Source organism: Aedes aegypti, chromosome 3 (assembly GCF_002204515.2).
Source record: "Aedes aegypti strain LVP_AGWG chromosome 3, AaegL5.0 Primary Assembly, whole genome shotgun sequence".
NCBI lineage: Eukaryota > Metazoa > Arthropoda > Insecta > Diptera > Culicidae > Aedes > Aedes aegypti.
Window position 1 is genome coordinate 220,815,030 of NC_035109.1, and position 24,645 is coordinate 220,839,674.

Here is a 24,645-nt window from a genome sequence, read left to right on the forward strand (position 1 = left end):
GTCAGCCGCACCATTGCATAACGACATCCTCTCACCTCGATGCACTATATTTGTGCTGCCAGAGCTTGTTTGTGTGTCGTTGTCGCCCTCCGTAGGACTCTCGGTCTATTTAGGGTATGTGATATGCAGTTTTTTCATACCGATATGAAATGCAATAATGCATGGGATTTCTAACACTGATATGGTAAACGTTCCCTTTAAATCATTCAAAAATATCGCATACCCTCACCCTCTCTAGGTCGTTCTTGTGAACCAGAAAAAGCTACAACCGTCAGCGAAACTTTTGTGGAAAACTTTTTACCATGCACCATGTCGGAATCTACCACACCCAACCGAAAAGAAAACTTTTGTCAACCGACGATTGTGGAAAGCACTTTCAAATGGTGGCACATTTATTATTTACAACGCCACAAAGTGGATAAGCTTGTATGTCCAAATATATTTTCGGGAGCCGTGTTCTACTAGTTTTGACATCTAGGACAATGGGATGAAATCGAGGACAAGCTTCTTCAACCTAGTTTCTCTGTTTTCGTCCATCGAAGTGGAACTTGCGAATCAACTTACCTGATCGGTGAAATTATCGGTATGAAAGACGATTTTGACGGCGTTCGTTTCGCTGATGAATGTTTGCGGTTGTTCGGACTCGCCACAAAACTGACCCGGCTCACGGCGATTCGACACATCGGTTTTGGCATTTCCGTCCACAATCTGAAAATGGAAACGAGGAAAAACAGGCCGCTGATTATATGCATTGAATGAAATTTGGTTTTAATCGACTGATATGCATTTTTTTTCGCGAGTAATCCCCAAGGGACTTTTCCATTCGGGTGTCACATACGCAGCCTGACTAGCTGATAGTATCAGAAGTAGAACTTGATTTGTTAATGAGGAAACTAACCCGACATATTTCGAATCGAAACGGTAGTTGAACTGGGAAAAATCCAAGTTAATCATTTATTCAATTTTTGATCTCTTCAGGTGACTTATAGTCACTAGAGAGACCGTCGTCTTTTTTGAACAAACGGTTCAGTTATTAATCAATAGAAAAAGTTGTCATATTAAAATTGTATCAACGTGAGGTACTTAAATCTTCTTCCTTTTTTTCTGGCGTTATGTCCCCACTGGGACAGAGCCTGCTTCTCGGTTAGTGTTCTTATGAGCACTTTAACAATTATCAACTGCGAGCTTTTTTTTGCAAATTAATAATTTTTGCATGTGTATATCGCGGTTGTATATTTTTAACCGCGTATGCCCTGGGAGCAGGCTTGATAGACAGTGTATTAGAAACTCCTCTGCGATGCAAAGAGGAGACAATTTTGCCGTTTTTCTGAGGAGAAAAAAATGAACTCAAAATGTTCAACACAGATCCTCAAGCAATTCGAGTGAGAGTGCAAAAAAATGCGATGATTTTTTAAGGTAGGGTAGAAGCACCGGTTTTGGTCATACGCCAGTTGTAACCAAAGCGGATTATACACCGTTTCACAAAGCCAATCAGAATGAAACCTTTTGTGTTCAATAGATCATATTCACACGATAGAGCTACATTCATTTACTCGTCCGAATTGATTCAAAACATAGGAAAAACAATTGATTTTCCTCATAATTTTAACACCCATACACCTAATTTGGCAGGGTTCTCCTAATCTGGCCACTCTCATAAGAAATCAATTTGATTGGCCACTTTTGGAACCAAAGTTAAAAAGAAAAGACAACTTACACCGTCTTCAGCCATAGGCTGCACAGACTGAACATGATTAACATTAGACAACGGACACACGGAACGACCAGTGGGCTTGTGAAGAATTTTTCGTTTTTTTGACGAAAAGTTTTCTTCGGCTGGGGCGGGAATCGAACCCACACTCCGTAGCACAATACCCCTAAACGACTGACGCCGCTAACCACACGGCTACGAAGCCCATCAAACCTTAAACCTCTGGCTAAAACTGGTTCTGGTGGCCTATACTGACCAACGAAAATTTCAAAGCGAAAACATGGTTTTAGCTGAGTTTTGAAATTTTACTTACATAAAATGGATTGAAAGCTTGCTTTTGACATATTTGTTGAATAAATACGGCTTCTCATATAATTTTTATTGACATTCTCTCTTAGGGTGGCCAAAACCCTACTCTCTCTCCCTTGTTGCGATGCTCACCTTTACTCACACTTCAAAAGAACTCTTGTGTCTGCCGCCCGAACAAGACAGCCTTTGGGGAGTTGTGAGAGCATCCTTTTTTGATGGAATTTTACTCTGTTGTGTTCTGTGCCGCATCTTCCTCGTTCATTTTTCGTTGCCTCTTTGCTTAGCATTTTTTTTCGCTCCCTCGCAAAGAGGCAAAGGCAGCACGCTGCTCTAGAGTATCTCACCGAACTCTAATGATGTTGAGGAGTATTATCAAGCCTGCCTGGGAATTTAGAAAAATTTTAATCCAAAAAGATCATTAAACTGTGGGTTTTGAACTCATGACCCCCAGCTTGGTGTTGCTGAATAGCTGTGCGTTTACTGCTACGACTTTCTGGGCCCCTTGTATAATTAATAATTGAATCTCAACATGACATTTTATAACATAATTTTGATACTATCACCTATTCGGGATGGCTTTCTGCTTCGGGTTTCCTGCCGTTCATGCCTTTATTTAAAATTATTATTCGTTAACCGTCATTATTTTTGACCAACGTGGTGTCAATGCATTCACTGCCTATATGTTGCATCTGATAATGTCTCGATAAGCTTACGTTACTCACATATACACAAATGATTTTCGACTGCAATGATGCTACAATCTTTCATTGTCGCAACAGAGAAGCAATATTATGTATTTAAAGCTTAACAATCCTTCATTAAAGTATCCTATTGTGCTAAGTGACCTAGCGTGCAGTTGGTCAGGAGAACCATCGCCAATCTTTAAGAGGTGCCAAAGTGTGGGCCCTTCAGAATGCAAAATGAAGCAATTCCTAAACTTTTAGTGGATAATACTAGAATACTTAATCAAAAACTCCTGAACAAATTCTTAGAAATATCAATTTGACATCATTAATAATTATCTAGAAAATTTACAAAATTGCTTCTTGAAGAGAGATGCATACATTTTCACTTACTACGTCTAATGATAATGAATCATATGAAAATAGAAATGATAATATAGATAATTTTCTTGGATTCTTTTCAATTCAAATAATCATAATGGTAAAGAGAAATCTATTTGGTGATGGTACTAAGCATTGGATGCTAACTGCATCATTTACAGAAGTTCTTCTTACGCTAAGGATGCTTGTCATGTGAAGAAAGTTACCAAAAAGTTTGTATGCGCAAATTGCGGGGCAACCATAAGCCTAACTTTTGGGATTGCCCTTCACGCAAATTAATTGTTGAAGATTGTACCAGGCAGATGAGTGGAAACTTTTTATCGTAGCCTGAATAGCCCAAGCATATTCTCCAACACTTCTATTTTTTTTAGTTCACGATCGCTTGCTTGATAACCATACCCATCAGGTAAGTTGTAATCATACGCATTCAAAAGCTAATTCTCATCCATCGGGTAACCACTCTAATGGAAATGTTATAGTAAATTCCCATACCAATATTGTCGCAATTAAATCCAGCTCCTCCTCTTCAAATTATCTTCCTACGGGTTATGCCGCCGCAGGTAACTTCTATTCCGTCTTTTCCCAACAGCGTTCGATGAAAGGATCCTAGTTTCCTTCTTGGGGTTCAACGACGTCGCCAGCTTCGGGTTGATTTGGCAACACGCATAGAGATACCTCGGCGATATTCTCCGTCCTTCGTCCTCACATCGGATGCAATCTTCGTCTTTTAGCGGAGGAAGATTGTCCTCCTTCACCAGTACCAACGTGCCGACCTGGATATTGTTATGCCGCTTGGTCGACCGATTACGAGGCTGCAGCACGGACAGATATTCGGACTGCCATTGCCTCCAGATTCTACGGACGTTCTCATGTGTCTGTCCGGTCCAGTCTATGGCAGTGAGCGATCGATGGGCCAAGAAATGCCCAGGCTTAAGCACCTCTAGGTCGTTTGGATGGAGAATAAAGGCAGTTATCTCTTTGGGTTAGCAAGGTCCGAAATTCGTCCTGGTAGAGAATCACATTCCCTACGGTACGACTAAAACGGTCCTTTGTTGACTTAAAAGCCGCCTCCCAGAGTCCACCGAAGTTTGGGGATCTGGGAGGGATAAACTTGAAAGTAATTCCATCTTCCAAGCAACTACGGGTGACTTTATCTCGATGCTGTTGAGACCGAAACAGACGGGCTAGTTCTTCGAGCTTCCGCTTAGCTCCTTGAAAATTTAGAGCATTAATAATTTGAATCAGCTCCGGTTTGTCTCTGCGAGCAACAAAACGCTTCAAGGCGGCTAGAAAGGAGTTGGTGGTCAAATCTGCTACGCACTCCTAATGGAGCGTCTTTGTCACAAGACAGACGAACACCGAGACGTAGCATTTTACTGCCGTGGCGCAGTGAGTAGAACGGCACATGAATGGGCCACAGTAGTCGACTCCGGTGTGAAGAAATGGGAAAGTTGGCTGCACACGTTCAGGTTGTAGTTCTCCCATAAACTGCTCCAAAACCTTCGGTTTGCAGCGAAAGCAGCGGGTACAAGCGTGGGCCACTCGTCGGGCAAGATTTCTGACCCAAAGCGGCCAAAAATGTTCCCGCACAACCGTGTCGAGAAGCTGTGATTCGGCGTGTAAGACCTTTCAGTAGTAATGGACCAGTATTAGGTCGGTGAGAGAATGTTTATCTGTCAAAAGCATCGGATGGAATGCGTGCTTTGGATGTAGCACGATTCTATTTCCCAGATCCGCGCTAACTGATCCTCTATTGTTGAACTAGACGAAATATGGGCAAGGTGGGAGACTGACACAAGAACCTTCACTTCTACCATTTCGGATATCACCCATCCAGAATTGCGCTGACCGTCACGTAGCAGGTCGTAGAAGATGTCCACGCCTAGTATCAATTCGATTGATCCAGGGCGGTAGAATGTTGGGTCCGCTAATACAATATCCGAAGGCCAATTGGATCGGAAACATCGACAGCTGGATTCGGCAGCTCCAACGTTAGCTTAGACAACACATTGAATTTCCAAGTCTCTTCGAAATCAGCACAGTAGGATTGCATACGGATAGATTTGGTGTATTTGGACGAAAGGCCGACCCCGCTGATTGGGACGAATTCCTTTGTTCGACGAAGCTTCAGGTTTTGGGCGTGATTCTCCGAAACGAAGTTCAGCTGCGATCCAGAATCCAGCAAAGCACGGGCCCACATGAAGAATCAGAGAAGTAAAAACTTTCACCATCGACAAAAGAACGGTGACAGGAACAGTACGCTGGGCTTCAATAAAAGGCATCGGAAAATGGCTGGTTTGGTGGGCAGGGACCGCTTTGGCTTGGGATTGGATTTCAAGTTCCCAGGTAACATTGATAGCTGAATAATAGTTTATTCAGCTGAAAAAAGCTGTATAAACTGCATTTTAGCTGAATAAGCTTACTTGGGTTGCTGAGACTATTTATGCAGAAGACTAGACTGAGGACGGTTGGTCGGAGTTGAGGACGACCCAAGTAACCATAAGCACTAATAATAAGCCCTTAATTAGCATCATAGATGTGTACATGCATTATAATAGCACCACAAATGCTTACACACTTTATAACAGCACTTCCGCTGCATAGAAACCCTATTACAGCATCTAAGCCTGATGCATACAGGCATTAAATAAGCACTATATTGGCTTTATATTCGAATACAGGGCATGTTTAAATGCCATCCAGAGTTTTGAAAGATATACCACGTGCTTTGTGTTTGCATATAGTGGTAAGAGGGAGTCAAACATAAATCTTCTCACTACTACAATTGCAGGTTTTTTTACGGGGAAAAGTGATGGTTTAAATTGGTCACTTTTCTTTTCAATACTATTCATCTTATGTGGCAGTAGGAGCAAAGGAGCAGGCCAACAACTCAACAATACGGGTGTCGCAGGTTCGAGACGCAAAATGAGGAATTTCATCATCATAAAACGAGGATCAAAATGTGGCAATTGCATGTCCTCAAAAGGATGAAAACTACCAAAACGAATATGTCTGATACGGAGAAGTACTATCTGTATCATTTTATTACATTTTTTTGCATACTATTATAGGTTTCCGTTTTCATTCATTCATTTATTTAGTTCGTGTACCAGTTGCTTAGCCGCAAACGCGAAAGCTCTCTGGCTGCGTACGCGAAAGCACAAAATATTCGCCCTAAAAACCTGGCGAAAACAACTGACGTTTCTCACGTGGTCTTATATCAGCATTAGTGGTGCATAGAAGCACGGTTATATCTTGGCACTATAATGGCACGCTATTTCGCCTTTTCTGGCATTACAATAGCATTATATGCTTATATAAAACTGACATGCATCAAATGATTACCCCATATGCGCATATAATGCTGTTACCGTGCCGCATTATCGTGCTTACAGGTTACTTGGGTATTCGAGGCGACAACGGGTCTCTGATGCAACATCGTGTGATGTCTTTGCTGGCATACATACTCTGCAGGTTCCACTCATGCAAGCTTTAAAGTGAAGATGCATCGAAGCCAAACCTCGAATTTCCAAGAGCACAAATCTAGAGAACCAGACAACCGCTTGTGCTGAAAATTTAACTCACTCGCTGGTGGGGACCAATCGATCCAAGATTTGTGCTCTTGAACATTCGAGGTTTCGCTTCGATACATCTTCGCCTTGCCGATATGCGAAGGTGACAGACAGTTGATGCAAAGAGCGTTTTTCTTCGTGGCTTCAAACCGCTGTGCAGGGGTCAAACACTTCGCATTGGAAAGGCAAGTGAGCTAGGGGAACTGAGGGTAAAATGAGCACTCTAGGCAATTTTCATGTTTTCTTGCTTATGAAACTATCATATTCTTTTTTAATTGCTCAGAATTGAAGAAGGATGTTTATGCAATGCATTAAGTTGAAATACTGTGATGGAAATATAATTTTAAAATGAACATGTAACGGGGGTAATATGAACATATACTTGGGGGTAAAATGAACATACAATGGGGGTAATATGAACACATGCTGGGGGTAAAATGAACATGTAGTAGGGGTAAAATGAACACCACTCAAATTGAACGGGTTGCGGCATGATGCTCGGCCTCTGGTACATGATTAATGCATATCTCACAGACATTCCGGCATCGATGGAACGCTTAGCCGCGATCATTTGGATGGCTGTTCATGTCTGTCTTCATATTTCTTCCGGAAAACTCTTGATATCTGAAATAAAATCCGGTAGCATTCGTCCTGCCATGGTGTTCATATTACCCCCATCTCGAGTGATTCATTTTACTCCCAAAGAAACAACATATTCCTATCATTTGTTCTAAGAATTAAGAAGATAAAAATACTTTCAATTTCCGTCTACCTATCATAAATACTTTAAAGATATGATGTGCTACGCAGTTTAATAGATTTTTCATGATTTTAGTCATAAAAACCTTAAATTCCACGAGTGAAAATTTACATCATATGAGAAAACAAAGAGGCGTACTTTGTTTTTGTTTACTTTTCCAGCTTTTGACAGTTCAAGATCGCACTTGAGTTGTCGAAATAGCTCATTAGTCTGAAGATTAAGGATGGTGCTATGTTTTGCATAGATTTATAGCATAATTACCGTAAAACACAAACCTGTTCATTTAACCCCCCCTGTTCATTTTACCCACAGTTCCCCTACCTGTTTACACAAGGGGCAGGATTTTTGAACGGTAATGGCTGAATGTGCTAAATTCAGCTTGGGGGTCGTCCATAAATGACGTAGCATTTTAGGGGGGAGGGGGGCTGAACGAATTTGTGACGATGTGTGACGAGGGGGAGGGAGTGGTCTCAACTAGTGGACGTAGCATTTTAAATAAGATCGCTAAAAATAGCTTAGTTGCTTTTTTAATCAAACTTCATTGTCTGACTTATTAAAATTGGGTTATAAACTGATGATTCAGTTTCAAAACATTAATATGATAAATACAATGGAACAGATTTTATAAAGCTTTAAATAGATATGTGAATATTATATTAAATTCGTGTCCAAATTATGTTGTTTATAAATAAACAAAAAAAAAGTTCAGCATATTAAGTAAAAATCAATGCCTTATCGAATCGAAAAATATTGGTTTTCCATTTGTTAACAAGACATTGCATCAACCGTTTTATTTCCATTCCATAATTTCATTCAGTCACAGCCTGGATAATAGTGAGGACATCAAATTCGCATGTTTTTCAAATTGTTCCATCATTCAGTTTTCTAAATCACTCGGTAATGGATTCGAATTAATAATAACATTCTCAAATTGAAAGATATAATCCTCTAATATAACAAAATTTCTGTTTAATAAATTATGAAATATTTTGAACTCTTTCTCGTTGCTGTTAGCTTTATCAATCCAAACACATTTTACTATATTTACACATTTTCCTACATTTACGTAACATTCTTCTACATTTTGATTTTAATCTTGTTTTAGGTTTGAACAACAGCAAAAGTACTAAAAATTATATTCAACCTGTATAAACTGGGAACCAAAATTCAAGTTACGTAGTTTGGAAAAAAAAGCTTGTTTAACCTGTTTCCGAATGATTTTTGAGAGCAAAAATATCAAACTATCATTTGTCAGATAATCCTGTCATTTCAGTCAAGGGTGGAGATCGGCTGTCAAATAAGAGTAAAATTGAAAAGCCGATCACCTAAGTCCATAACCAGTTTAACCATAATTCGTAAAATTTCAGTTTAACAATGCACTTGAAAGATATTGTTTGCAAGCAGTTAAATACTACGAGCTACTGCAGTGCGCAGTTGACAATTTAATCAGCAAATTCTGCTAAATTCATAAAATAGATGTTTTCGAGAAAATTGATTACGCCTTCACCATTATTTGACCACTATTTTGTATGATTTTGACGCAATGGGCTAGCAAGATAGAGCTGCGAGTACTTCCCTTGGTTTCAGTCAGTAATTAATATCAAACTTTGTTTTGAATTTCTTCTTTTAATATTTCGATTTTGCCAAATCTATGAAAAAAAAGAATTAATGAAAAATTCAGGGGGTGGGGGTGTACTTGATATGCTACGTATTTTCCAAGGGGGGGTATGAGAATTTGTGACTAAATGCTACGAGGTGGGAGGGGGGTGTAAAAAATCAGTGAAAAAATGCTACGTAATTTATGGGCGGCCCCTTGGTTACTTATGACGGGGGACGCACAGTGGCGCACGGCCAGACAAAACCTCGAAAATTCATATTCTCAAAATCGCTTGTTAATATTTTCTCTAGATATCTATACTATTGAGTGACGATTTCTCAAAAGTTGGGATTGATCTGTTTTGTTTTCGATTTTTGGCAGCATCGTAAGTGCGCGAAAGTCAGCCAAATTATGCTGCTTAAAATTCATCATCTATGGTTCACCAAGCAAACTTCAAACAGTTGTACCTCAACGAAATCAAAACCGATTTGAGCTCAATAGGCTTTATTCAAAAGCGTAGTCTTAAGCTTTAGATTATAGCTATAGTAACATACACTTTAACACAATGAGTTGTTAGTTGTAGCAAAAAATGATTTTTGCAATCCTTCTCTGAAGTTTTGATAAATTTTCAAAACTTCGTCCGTTTTATGTGAAGTGTTTCGAGAAAATGAGTCACTCACTATGAACCAGCAAATCATCCAAACTTTCTGAAGTGCAATAGTTTTTCTTGCCCCTCTTTGTCGAAAATTTCATTTTCATTTTTCATTATAATTTATCTATTTCCTCATTCAAATCTGCATAATGTGTCATAACACGTTTAAAATTATACTGAAATTACTACAAGGAACTTGAATATGTATCTCTCGTTTAGGTTTATACACAAATTTCTGCATTACAACTATTTTTTTTTTGTAATAATAGCCTTTTTATTCGATTGGATGACAAAACTTAACTTGGACAAATTTCACTAGAAAATCGAATTTTCAATTTGGCAGTTATTTCCAACGGGATGAGATCAGGCATCCAAGACAGTTAATAGATTACCATTATCAAGCGATTTGGGACGTATTTAAGGTTTTGTCCGACCTATGTATGGAAGCCCGCCACTGTAGGACGGTGTGTGGTGGAGCGAGAGGGATCGGATGGTCGACCTTTGGAAGTGACGATTGATTCGAGGCTGCGGCTGCTTGGGAAATCGATGAGTTCGGTGTATGTACAGCGACCACGCAACACAACATTCGATCGTTCAATTCGATTTAATATGCACTACCCACTCGTCCGTTGATGAGAATTTCTTTTCTCGATCAGTCACAGTTTTTACACGGAATCACTCGAGATCATTTACGAGACGGGATTAGTGGTCTAATGGCTACCACTTCTGCTCCATAAGTAGAAGGTCATGGGTTCAATCCCAGGCCCGTCCCTTTCCTCGTACTTTGTAGTTGTATATCTCTTACTTGCTTATATCTTCCATTCTTAATTTATCACACTCAAACTATTCGTTCATAGCAAACGCTAGAACAAGAGACGGACGAGAAAACCGTTTCCCTAACGCTTCCATTCTTCCACGCGCATGACTTTCCTTTACGCTTGATACATAGGCAGTCTGCTAACCTCAAAACCTCTCTGTTATGCCTTTCCCCCAGATGCAGTCGGACTCCACGGTCTACAGTGGGCCAGTATAAGTGCAACATCATTTCCTCCCTCCATCCTACATTGGTCTGCATTTTGACGTGGCAGGCGCCATTGTTGCCTAAAAATAGAATATCACCAGCACTTATACACTGAAGGTGTCTGTTCGTTCCAAACAGTCATTCGGTTGGTTCCTTGTGTAAGTGCAGCTGATCTGGCGATACTGAAGTAGCATCCACGGGCGGTCAATCAAGCTCAAGCTCAAATCACTCGAGATCATTTACCGATGAGGACAAAATCGCAAGCACAATTCCCAAAAGCTTCATTCATCCGGCTCGAAGCACCATAATTTATGTAGGATTTCGAATTTTTATAGTGTGCTTCGATTTTTTGGGGAACGGAATAGCGACACTTTATTGGCTCTACTGAGTATACGCGAAGGTATTCGGTTTGATGCTATTGAAGGTTTATTTGCAACTAAGTCTGATCTTTAACTCCTATAGGGTTTTATCGGTGAGCGGGAAGATGACTACATAGATACTGGCTCCTTATAGCATATTCGATTAGTAAATTCAGTCCTTAAATAACGCTACATTTTGATTCAAAAGACATGTTGTCAGAGAGGTTCCATGAGAGGGGTTCCAATAAGTTTGTCAGATGAAGTTAAGTATCTAGGGCTCATGCTAGATGAAAATGAACCTTTCAAAAGACATGCAAGTCAAATGTAACAAATATATAAAAATTTGGTTGCCTTACACAGAACACCTTTGTATGAGTATGACTAAAAAAGATTTGAGATTTGCTCAAAATACGTTAAGTGAAAGTAAATCCGTCAGACATAAGACAATTAAAGTTAATCCAAACACTAGACAAAAATCGACAAAAGAAACAAAAATAGAGATGACACCTTCGAAACGTTTAATTCGTTTTAATCGTTCGGAGACTGGCTAGGGTGGTTAGGGTCCGTGGCTACAGAGCAAAGCCATGCTGAAGGTGTCTGAGTTCGATTCCCGGTCGACAGGATCTTTTCGTACTGGGAATTTCCTTGACTTCTTTGGGCACAGAGTATCATCGCCATAGATTCCATGCCACACGATATAAGAATGCGAAAATGGCAACTTTGGAAAAAAAAGGCTCTCAGTTAATAACTGTGGAAGTGCTCATTGAACACTAAGCTGAGAAGCAGGCTCTGTCCCAGTGAGGACGTTATGCCAAGAAGAAGATATTAATGAAATCATATAGCTTTCGATGCAGGTATTTTTGAAAATAACTATTGATTCCACCTGCGAAACAATGGATTTCACATTGTTCCACCAATCTCAATTTGTCTCAATAAGTTGCGTACAGCCATTTCATACCCATTAGCATTATCTTCATCAGCATTGCCATCATCATCATCATCAGCCGCATACCATTCCGATAAATCCAGCTTCCGTTGGCTCCCATCGCATAGCTAGCAACTATTTGATTTGGTCCGATGGCTCATTGATTGCTTGTTGGATGCTCAAGCTGGGATTCAATTTGAAAATAAGGCGTACCGCAGACGAACTATTCGAAAATGGAAAATCATCCTGCTTGAGATGCAAATCCAACGTCAATGCCGGGCTGATCCTCTTAATGAGATATAGAATCTGGCTCGTAAATAGTAGTAGATAGAGAGGTCAGCCAACGCTCATTCCAACAACCATCGAAGATTTCCAGCTGTGCAACGTGTGGTCCGGCAGTCGGAAGTCCGTAATAGAAACTACCGCATATGGATTGCTAGCTATCGTTTCCGATAGTTGAGTTGGCACATGGTGAATGTTTCTGGAAAGAAATCCCAACGTGCAGCATTATCGGAATCAAATTATGGCCAGACGGAAACTGAAACTAACGAAGATTGATTGACAATAACGAGTCGAGAATCCAGAATCGAAAGGGGGTCTCCTGGCATGACCCGAGTGGTTTACGACTTTGTCTAAAATCAACCAGTTAAACAAATCAGGACACATGGGGCAAGGGAAGGATGGAGATCAGAGAGGTTCATTATTGAAATGTATCAATTTTAGATCAGAGATGAAAAAGCATGCTCTGTAGGTAAATGCTTTCATTCAAGGCGTTTGGAATCGTTTTATTGTTATCAGACCACAAAATTCAGAGTACTGTTTAGAGTTGCATAAATGATATATTTTGGCTTCCTCTTTTCGTATTTTTTCTTCTTCTTTTTTAGAATTACGTCCCCACGGCTACATAGTATGTTTACTCTTGTCGACTTCGCCATTTTCGCATTCAAATATCGTGTGGCAAGTACGATGATACTTGATGCCTAGGGAAGTCAAAGAAATCTCCATTACCAATAGATCATGCACCAATCGCGATTTGAAACCAAACGCCTTCATGAAGATTTTTATCACACTTCACAGAATCAGTTTTCCTATTTTTCCCCCCACCATTTCTTCAACATAAGAAATCAATTAAGGTGGCGAATTCAGACACCAAAATGAAAAACATGGTGAATACCTGAGGGGTTCATTCATTTCATTTCATTTATTTAGTTAACATCTACACAGATAACACTGAATCAACATTTTTTTTTTAAAGACACTACACGATAATGCTTCCAGTGGGCTGTTCGCCCTTTGAAGGAAGCACCACACTAGACAACGGACTAGCATGCAACGCCCAGTGGCACAGACGAATAACATTCCTCACGAAAAGTTTTTCGGCATGTGGCGGGAATCGAACCCACACTCCTTAGTACGATACGCCTAAATGCCTTGGTGACACTAACCGCACGGCTACGAAGCCCACAAATTTCACACCATAATACTCGGTACGTGGCAGCATCTCTCCATCCTCGGTTCTGCTCCACGCTCGCCAAATCGATACGCACTTGATCCGCTCATCTTGCTCGCTGCGCTCCACGCCTTCTTGTACCAACCGGATCCGAAGCGAACACCATCTTTGCAGGGTTGCTGTCCGGCATTCTTGCAACATGCCCTGCCCATCGTATCCTTCCAGCTTTGGCCATCTTCTTGATACTGGGTTCGCCGTAGAGTTGGGCGAGCTCGTGGGGGGTGTGGTCTCGAAAATTTTGGTCATTGGATTTGAACACAAATTTTTTTTACCAGTGCTAACCGTTGTTTGTTTGGTTGCCTCGCAGTAAACCATTTTCAAGATGCACACTTAAAATACTTCACACAAAGCTTCTGCAATTTGATGCAGGTAATTAGTCCAATAAATCAGCTGAATCAGATAGTTTCTGACCTATGTTAGTTAAAAATATATTTAACAAAAGTTCTGAAAAACTTGCGTAAAAATAAGATCAAGTAACTGTTTTTTCAACAGTTGATAGTATTTATGTCACATAAAATGCATACCAGTTTTTAAAGTGACGAAGTAATGACTACACATTCTTAGGCATACTCGGATCATTTTGATGAAAATTATAGCTTGACAGCAGCCTGGCTGCTTGTTGGTATCCAGCTCGCACTCCCTAAGTGAATACTAATGCAGCTGACCAAGCATTCATCATCCCTATTTTAAATACAGTTCTGTCGTCATGTCTGCCCATCTATCTGTATGAAGCTTTACAAGGTTTTGACTAGCAGAGTTGGACGACATAACTTATGAAATAATTGTATAAATTTCTTGAATAATCCCTAGCACTTGGAGTCTTCGAACGTCGATCAGAAGACTCCAAGTGCTTGCAGCTCCTCCTCGAGCATCATCCACGTTTCATGCCCGTAGAGGACTACCGGCCTTATGAGCGTTTTGTACATGGGACAATTGGTGCGAGTGTGAATCTGAATTTGACCGCAGCTTCATGTGGAGGCCATATTAGGCCCGATTTCCACTGATGATGCGCCTCCGTATTTCACGGCTAACGTTTTTGTCAGCCGTCAGCAATGATCCAAGGTAGACGAACTCGTCGACCACCTCGAACGTATCTCCGTCTATCGTAACACTGCTACCTAGGCGAACCCTGTCGCGCTCGGCCCCACCAGCTAGCATATACTTTGTCTTGGCCGTATTCACCACCAATCCAACCTTTGCTGCCTCGCGTTTCCGCCCGGCTCTCCGCATAACGCATAACGACATTTTTGGAGGATTTGACTATCAGCCGGTGCAGACAAATGGCCAGCCTCTACGGACCCATCTTTATGAGTTCAGCTCAGACATCATCCTTACCAGCAGATGTATTGTTCTTGAGCTGGTGAATGGCATCTTTAACCTCCCTCAAAGTGGGGGCTGGTTGGTTTCCATCACCCGCAGAACTGACGAAGGCATTTCCTCCGTTGTCCCGTCCTTCATTGCCTGTGCTCTCAGCGCCATTCAGGTGCTCGTCGAAGTGCTGCTTCCACCTTTCGATCACCTCACGCTCGTCCGTCAAAATGCTCCCATCCTTATCCCTGCACATCTCGGCTCGCGGCATGAAGCCGCTGCGGGATGCGTTGAGATTCTGATAGAACTTACGTGTTTCTTGAGACCGGCACAGTTGTCCCATCTTCTCGCACTCTGTCTCCTCCAGGCGACGTTTTTTCTCCTGAAAGAGGCGGGTCTGCTGTTGCCGTTTCAGTCTAATGTTCCACATTCTGCCGAATCCCTTGCTGCAGCATGACTGCCCGCGCTGCATTCTTCTTCTCCAGAATCTGCCCACATTCCTCGTCGAAACAATCGTTCCGTCGACTCCGTCATTCAGCTAATTCTCTTTCGGTAATGTTCCTTCGAGGTGCTGCGCGTACGCAGCTGTGACATCCGGTTACTTAAGCCGCTCTGGGTCATACCGGGGCGGCCGTCGATACCGTACGTTGTTGACGACGGAGAGTTTTGGGCGCAGTGTCGGAGAAGTACCGTTCATCAATCAGAAGGTGGTCAATTTGTAATTGTCTGCTGTGGTGATCTCCAGGTGTACCGATATGGAAGGCTGTGCTGGAAGTAGGTGGCCATATTCTTAAAGGCGGCGAAATCAATTAGTCGTAAGCCGTTTTCGTTCGTCAGCCGGTGGGCACTGAACTTTCCAATAGTCGGTCTAAACTCCTCCTCCTGGCCAACTTGAGCGTTTAGATCTCCTATGACGATTCTGACGTCGTGGCTTGGGCAGCTGTCGTACTCGTGTTCGAGTTGCGCGTAAAATGCGTCTTTATCATCATCAGTGCTTCCGGAGTGAGGGATGTGCCCGTTTATTATGCTGAAGTTGAAGAACCAACCTTTGAGCCTCAACTTGCACATTCTCTCATTGATCGGCCACCATCCGATTTACAGTTCCTCGTACCGAGCTTCTAATACCTAGTCCCTTTAAGACGCTGTGGTTTTTGCCGATTGTCCCAGATCAGGGATTGAATCCTGAGAAAATTAAGAGAATCGCTCACGTATCGCTCTCTGTAACTATCATAACATGCTGCACGTTATGAGAGACTGTTTATCGTATACTGCTACAACTTTCGGGGTAGCTGGAAAAGTCGCCCAAGACCAACGAAGATGTGGCTCTACAATATGCCCGGCAATGGCGTAGCGCTACGCTTAAGCCATCAAGTTTCAAGGTAGGTATAATCCCCAGCCAAAGTGGTTCAAAAGTGACGAGAACAGTCGAGCTTTTTCTTCTCTCACGAGCTTAGAAGTAGAACGACAAACACTCAACACAACGACAAACAACAAAATCTTGCACAGTACCATTAATAACCTTATCTTTCAATTTAGCAAAACCAGAAAGTATTTAAATTATTTTGTCATATTTCTAAAATTTACGCTTGGTTATTGTCCAAAAGTTTTAGATCTGTTGGATATTTGGACAATTTAGTGGACAGATGCTTTTTCACTAAAACCGACATTATCGTGCTAATACCCTTAGCATATCATACCAACCATTCTTTGACGTCAGGTCTTTAATGGCAACTGGCTTAGTGAGATCAGAACTTCACGGGACCTTTGCTCGATTAAAAGGATAGGAAAATTCTGTTCTAAAGACACTTCTCTTTTTAAACTTGTCCATTTTGGTGAAAAAAAAAAACCAGTGATGATTTTCTTATATAACCGCAGATAGCTTGTCAAATCATCAAATTGCAAATGAATTTATCTGAAAAAAAAAACTTATTCGAACTCACCCGATACATCCTTCTTATATTCTGGAAGGTAAAATTCGATAACTTTTGCAAAAGTATATGAATCTTCATGAAATATTTACCATTAGAAAAAGCAGCGGTCAAATACTAAGTGGCACAAACTTTACACCTCATAGAAAACATCAAAAACAGATCTACGAATTTAGTATGTATATTTCACAAAATCATGATCTATTGGATTTAAAAGCGGTTTCTTCCCCACCGCTTAGGCCTGGTTTAAACGTAGTGGTAAACGTGGCTTACGGCTTAACCCTTTGGGGCCTGATTTTTTCCAAGTACTATTATACAGTTTTTTGAACGCCTTTCAATAGTTTTAGTGCTCAAAATGCTAAACATAACAAGAAATGATGACACATATTTTTTTGGGAGGTGCTAGGTCTTCCAAACTGCTCTTGAGTTCATAACTTGAAGTCTATGCTTGTAATAACAACCTTGTTCATCATACAAGGTGATAAACTGTAATCTACCGTATATTCTGAACCTTCTGAGTGTTCAGCAAATATTATCAGATCATTTCGAATGTTCTAGATTATCTAACTTGTCGGGATGTTCCGTACATAAGATCTAAAACGCGATGAGGGTCAGGATGTAGTGGTAATAAATTAATAACCACGAAACGAAGCACTTCCGAAACATGGTGTATTCGACAAAGTTTCCAGTCATAATTAGCGACATCTATTGGGAAGCTTCCATAAATTATGTCACGTAAAAATATACTATTTGCAACCCCCCTGCTTTTCACCTTTTGTTTGAGAACAATTTGTGAAAACGTCAGTAGAGTCTAAATGCGTAATCGAGTAGAAACACGTTTTGAATATATGTGTTTGTCGACGAATCTTCTTCTTTTTTCTTGGCATATCGTTCCCACTGGGAGGAAGCTGGCTTCTCAGCTTAGTGTTAGTTTAGCACTCCCACATTTATTACCTGAGATCTCTCTCAGCTGATGACCTTTTTGCATGGATATATCGTGTGGCAGTTATGCGCCCATACTCTGTGCCCAAGGAAGTCAAGACTCTTTCTTTTACGAAAAGATCCGGTAATCGTCATACAAATCTCGAGCTCTACTTCTTTTTTGCAATCGTGCAACACGACTATCCGTGTAGAGGCTCCACTACTGTACTGTCACAGACAAACAGACGTAACACTCTTGAGAAGCTCATGGTACATGCGTTTAACGATGAATTTGAATTTCATTTGACCGACGCGATCGTTCCACCAGAGGCACTAGTGTTCGACCGCTTTGACTTTTGATGGTGTACACGTTGCTGAATGATGCGAACAAAACTTACAGGCAATTCGTGTAGTAGTGTGCGTGTTAGGCAAACGTCAACTAAAAATCCATCATGACAGACAGTGTTGATGAACTGAAGAAAGTAGGGGTTTACATGCAAAAAACGGTTGATTCACAGGTTGTGCAGAATCTCATGGCCGGGGTTGAGGCCAAGGTGCGGGCATTTGCGTATGGACTGTAAATAAAATACGAGTAAAAAGGTAAAATGAAGCTTAATAGTTATTTCTCAATCCCTGAAGTTTTGATGGCAATCGGATGAAAACTCGAATTTTGCGAATCAATTTTGTGTGTGGCAATTTCATCGTGGACACCCTTTACTCTATGCCCAAGGCAGTCAAGAATATTTTCATTACGAAAAGATCCTGGACCGACCGGGAATCGAACCCGGAACCCTCAGCATGGTCATGATGAATACCCGCGTCTTTACAGCTTCGACTTTGGGGGCCCTATATAACCTGGTATATTATATAATCACTGAACTATATTTGGCGAAAAAAAAAAAATACTGCCACAAGGGCAGATTTGAAGTTCTGAGCTCCAGGATAGTTTGGAAAAACTTTTGAGATTCTCAGAGGTCAATAGATTCCGTTTGTGTTGAAAATATTATTATTTGCAGCGTTGCCAGATCTACGGAAATTTCCGTAGATCTACGAAATTGAGCACTTTCTACGGATCCGTAAGATAATTCTACGGAAAATGTATATTTTCTACAGAAAGCTACGGAAATTACCGTAGAATAATTTACGGATTTTTTCAACGGAAATCTACGGAATTGCAATGCCGGGGATCTCTCCCCCCCGCTTATCACTTTTCGTCTACGGAATGATTTCCAAAGAAATCTGGCATCGCTGATTATTTCTAGCGCAAGCAACTACTGCTGTAAATCTCGAGAATTGAGCTTCGGGATAGTCTGAACGTCGTAGAATATCCCAGGACATGAAAAGGCATGTGAAGCAGCTTTTTTCTTGACATAATAGGTATGTATTACCAAGTACGAACATCAATTTTATTTACATAAGGCATTTTAAGCTACTTTTAAACTAATTATTCTATTTGTCAGACTTCTGCATGTTCAGGATGTTCTAGATTGCCAAGTAGGACATTATGGCATACACCTTAAATTTTTCCCTGACAGGGAAGTATATTTGCAAGGACTTTTCCGAAGACAGTAAATTTTATTCATTGGTTCCTTTTTATACAGCCATTTTCCGACTGCGGTCATAAATGACCGTGCCGGCCCCAAAGGGAAAACTTTGATCATTTTAGCGAGAAAAGTTACTGGAACAAGAGTAGACCTGAAGTTCTGAACTCCAGGGTGAATTGGAGGGCCTGGAATATCACCAACGTTCCTTGAAATAGCCAATTGGTCTGTGAGATGGTTCAGTGAACATGGTAGATTATATAACTTCACTCAGTTTAGAAGGAAATATTACTGGAAAAATAGTAGACCTGAAGTTCTGAAGTCCTGGGGAAATTTCGAAGGATCTACAATACCTCAATCATTCCTTGAAACAGCATATTGATCCATGAGAAGGTTCAGTCATCATAGTAGATCATACAACTTCACTCAGTTTAGAAAGAAAAATTACTTGAACAAGGGAAGACCTGTAGTTCTGAACTCCAGGGTAATTTGGAGGGCCTGGAATACTCCAAACGTTCCTTGAAATATATTTTTGATTCGTGAGAAAGCTCAGTGAACATTAAATCGTTTAGTAAGAAAAATTACTAGAACAATTGTAGATCTGAATTTCTGAACTCCGGGGTAATCTGGGTGGCTCGGAATACCCCAAACGTTCCTTGAAACAGCTAATTGATCCGTGAGAAAATTCAGTGAACATGTTAGATTTTATAACTTCACTCAGTTTAGCGAGATAAATTACTTGAACAAGTGCAGACCTGAAGTTCTGAACTCCAGGGTAATTTGAAGGGCCTGGAATATCCCAAACGTTCCTTGAAAGAGCTTATTGAGCCATGAGATGGTTTAGTGAGCATGTTAGATTATATAACTTCACTCAGTTTAGTGAGATAAATTACTGAAACAAAATTTAATTTAATTTAATGTAAACCTGAAGTTACGAACACTAGGGTAATTTGGAGGGCCTAGAATACCCCAAACGTTCCTTGAATTAGCCTATTGATCCGTGACAAGGTTCAGTAAACTTGGTAGCGGACTTTGGGGCAAGTGTGCCACCCCTGCTTTTTATAAAAACTATCATATTTATTTTCTCTTTGAGCTCAACAATATGTTCCCTTATAGTTCACAATACGATGATCAAAATATGATAAAAATTGCTTTATTTTTCACGTATTTACATCGACTTGTGCAAAGACAACCAAATTTGAGTGAATTTTTATAAGATTCCGTTGTTTCAAAACAGCATGGTGGAGGGTAAATTATTACCAGATTTTTCTAACGTTCTGTACATCGTGAAACAATTCAAATGTGTAAGTTATTGTGGCATTTGAACGAAAAAATTGTTTAGTTTTACATACGAAATCCAGTTTGATTGAAATGTATACTTATTGGGGCAAGTGTGCCACCTATTTGGTAAGCAAAAATTGTTGGAGTGAAATTTATAAAAATGTAAACGTCATCAACAAAATCATAATAATAAACCAAAATGAGGCACTAGTAGTAGTTTCTGGAGTATAGTAGGGCAATAACTGACATTTTTGCCCCTAAAGTGATTTTTTCTCAATACATTCAATAATTACATGTTTTTCGGCTTATTAAGTACCGTTTTACATAACTTCATCAATATTTTACCGTTATTTAGTGCTGATCTAGTTTAATATTATACATATTCGCCGTAATATTAGGGTAATACATATATTGTATTAAATGGATACAAAAATAACCATTTTAGTTATTCGAATTGAGTAATAGGAAGTTACGCATGTTTTGAACATTGTTATAAAGCATCCCCTTATTACGGTAAACTTAAAATTATTTCTTAAACTATCGATTAGCGTCTGCTTTGTAAGTAATATTAATATGAAATAAAGAAAATTTCATTACAACTAGAATTACATGCGATGTTTATTCGGTGGCCGTCTTGCCCCATATGGGTGGCACACTTGCCCCATAGTGTCGAAAAATAGGTTATTTTGGATGATATTTGAGAAGCTCCAAAACAAATACTTTTTGAAATAATTTTCTTTCTAAATGGCATAGTGGTTATGAAAAGATGTGAAACTAACATCATGAGGCTAAATTGGTGGATTTTATAAGCTTTAGACAAAGTTAGAGATCAATTTGCTTAAGGTGGCACACTTGCCCCAAATTCCGCTAAGTTATATATCTTTACTCAGTTTAGCGAGATAAATTTCTGGAATAAGTGTAGCCCTGAAGTTCTGTACTTCAGGGTAATTTGGAGGGCCCGGAATACTCCAAACGTTCTTTATAACATCCTATTGATACGTGCGAAAGTTCAGTGAACATGGTAGATTATATAACTTCACCCAGTTTAGCAAGAAATACTACTGGAATAAATATAGACATGAAATTCAGATTTCCAGGGTAATTTGGAGGGCCTGGAATACCTCAAACGTTTCTTGAAGTAGCCTTTTGATCCGTGACAAGGTTCAGTAAACATTGTAGATTATATAACTTCACTCAGTTTAGCGAGAATAACTACTGGAACAAGTGTTGACCTGAAGTTCTGAACTCCAGGGTAATTTGGAGCACCTATAATATCCCAAACGTTTCTTGAAATAGCTCTTGAGATTCTCAGAGGTTGGTAGATTCTATTTGAATTTGTAATGTTATTGTTTTTAACCCAAACAATTACTGTTACGGTTGTAGATTTCAAAGAGTGTGCTTCAGGACAGTTTGGACGTCCTAGAACATCCTATGACATAGCAAAGCAAGTGAAATAGTGTTTTCGTTAAAAGAGTAATTCTGTATTATCTAGCCTGAACATCATTTATGTTCACAAACAGCATTTCACGCTTCGCATGTACTTATAGTTCAATTTTCCAAACTTCAGGATGTTCAGGATGTTCTAGGTTGTCAATTAGGTAATAAAGGCATACACTTCATATTTTTCTCAGATAAAAGAGTATATTTGGGACAACTTTGTCGAAGACAGTATATACATTTGTTCATTGGTTCTTTTTTACAGCCTTTTTTGTACTGCGGTCATATATGACCGCGCCGGCCCCAAAGGGTTAAGCAACGGTGAAGAAACCGTCCCTTAAAGATTTAAATAAGCAATAACAACTCGTTTATTTAAAGGAAAATTGCCTTTATTTAAATCTAAATTATATCTTCGTTAAACAGCTCTAAATTCGGCTAAATTAAGCCACACAAGTTTGCAATACCCATAATTTATAACCCAGTTAAAACACTTCCTAACACTTTCAACACGTTAAACAGAAGCTTTCAATTCATGTTTTATTGGACAAATATAGAAACTGATCACAAATTTTGTTTTTATATTGAAAATTGGAATAGTGATCACCTGCACCAGTATTCACCGTGTTATTAATTTCTGTTCCTGAATTCCCAACTTATTTTGATTTTTTGAGACAGATAAAGTGCAAAGGAGATTAAAAGTGCTAGTCGCTACTAATACTAGACAAGTAAACATTTGTCGCCTCGACCTGTTAACTATATTGTTCGGCGTATACTTATGGAAGTGTGTTCATCACTTTCTAAAAAAAAAAGGAACTAACTTCCATAATCACCTTTATTCACATATAATTATTTTGAATTACAAGTCAAACACACTTTTTTAGAGAACCTCACTGTCCTAGCTCTAAACTAACACTGCCTGATCTTCCCTAACTAGTAAACTAGTAACCTACCTAGCCCTACGGTCAGCTGGGGACCATCGATGACGGCGAGATGTTTCCCATGTCACGTTTGTGATGCTGAGGTCAGCTGGGAATCGCTGGCGCGCGATGTGTCCCATCCAATTGTCACGTACAGGATCGGATGTCCGTTATTGTTGTTTTGCCTGGCGCTAACTCTGGCGTGGAAACTATGTTGTGGAAGAACTTGTACAATGATGTTTGGCAGGTTGGGACATAACTGTATATAACAGTTCTATCGATCGTTGGCATACTTTCGGAGATTTATACGAAAGTCACGTTACTTATTTGATTTTTGTGCATCATCTCGCATACTCCTATTTTGCCCAAGTGATCCTATGCAAACTGAAGTGAAATTTCAATGCAATTTGGCTTCTATATTTAATTCTACAACATTAAAGTCTTGCAGTGAATTAATCTTATAAATTAAAAGTAATTTCTTTCGAATTGTGTGGTATTAAACCTTAAATGAATTTGGAATTAGAGAACCCATTGATAATTTACTTCAAAAATAACTCAAAGTATCATTAAAAGAATTCGAAATTGAATTGAATTTATGAATCATTGAAATAATAAAAAAGGCCGCTATGAAAAGCATAGATAGCGCCACCATAGTCTTGCGTGTTTCACATAACATGGCGTGTATATGGGAGAGATTTATCACACAAAAAATAGGCATCGCTAAATCTTTCACCATTCAAAAATATAGGTTTTTTGCTTTCATTTGACGTGTTCCCCAAAAAAATCCACCGAGGGATCCCGAACATTTTTTTTATTATAAATTTTTGTTCTTTAAAGTACTTTTTTTTTAATGTAATCATTGTAAAAGACTGTTTCATTAATGTTTAGCTCGATTAAAACTTCAATTCCAAATAAAAGTTCATGAAATAAATATATATTGGGTTTTATTTTGTAAAAAAAAAAACAAAACTGTCCTATGTGATTTTGAGGATTTAATAGACCACAGGACACTTTTTCGATTAGGTATGTTGAAAGTTCGACTGTTGGACACTTATTAGTATTGTGGAGGTATATTGATCCGAGCACTGTTTCCTATCTTGGTAAGAATACATTAAATTTCTTCTTCTTCCTTTTCTGTTTGGCATTACACTTCAGCTGGGACATAGCCTGCTTCCCAGCTTAAAGTTCGTTGAGCACTTGGTTATTAATTGAGAGTTTTTCTTGCCAATCAACCGTTAGTGCATTTGTATTTTGTGCATGGGAATCAATCTGCCATTTGATAGTGCGGTCTATGAATCCGATCTTGTCAGGCTATGCTTATGCTGAAATGAGTTATCTGCGAATTCTCCTGGTCATCGTCTCATACAATGCGCGATAAAACTCACAGATGCCTCACACAGTTTTTTTTATAAATGGCTGTCTATATTGGTTTATTACTAGGTTCATAAAAAGTAGAATGGATCAACATTAGACTGATGCAAATTTTGAAGTTTTTGCTCCCCTATGCTTAAACGATGTCACATATACGTGTTGTCAGTCCACATCAATGAAAATTAAATTCGACCACTCATCAACTTTTACGTGTAACAAATTTGATCCATTCCAACAAATCTGAAGGCTATTCTACTGGTCTTGCTCTTCTAGACATAGAAAAAGCATTCGACAGTGTTTGGCATGAAGGTTTGATCGTAAAATTAAAAAACTTTAATTTTCCAACATACATTGTTAGAATAATTCAAAGTTATCTGTCAAATCGTACACTTCAGGTTAATTATCAGAACTCCAGATCTGAAAGACTTCCTGTAAGAGCTGGTGTTCCCCAAGGCAGCATT

The 24,645-nt window shown here is 39.6% G+C and overlaps 1 protein-coding gene across 1 annotated transcript in view; it reads right to left on the reverse strand.

Moving 5' to 3' along the window:
* The window catches only part of LOC5578183, a 241,769-nt gene that overhangs the window by 37,211 nt on the left and 179,913 nt on the right, over positions 1-24,645 (reverse strand). Inside the window, exon 3 of the mRNA XM_021849975.1 lies at positions 565-708. Within this exon, the coding sequence (XP_021705667.1) occupies positions 565-708 (144 nt within the window). The remainder of the gene's footprint in view (positions 1-564; positions 709-24,645) is intronic.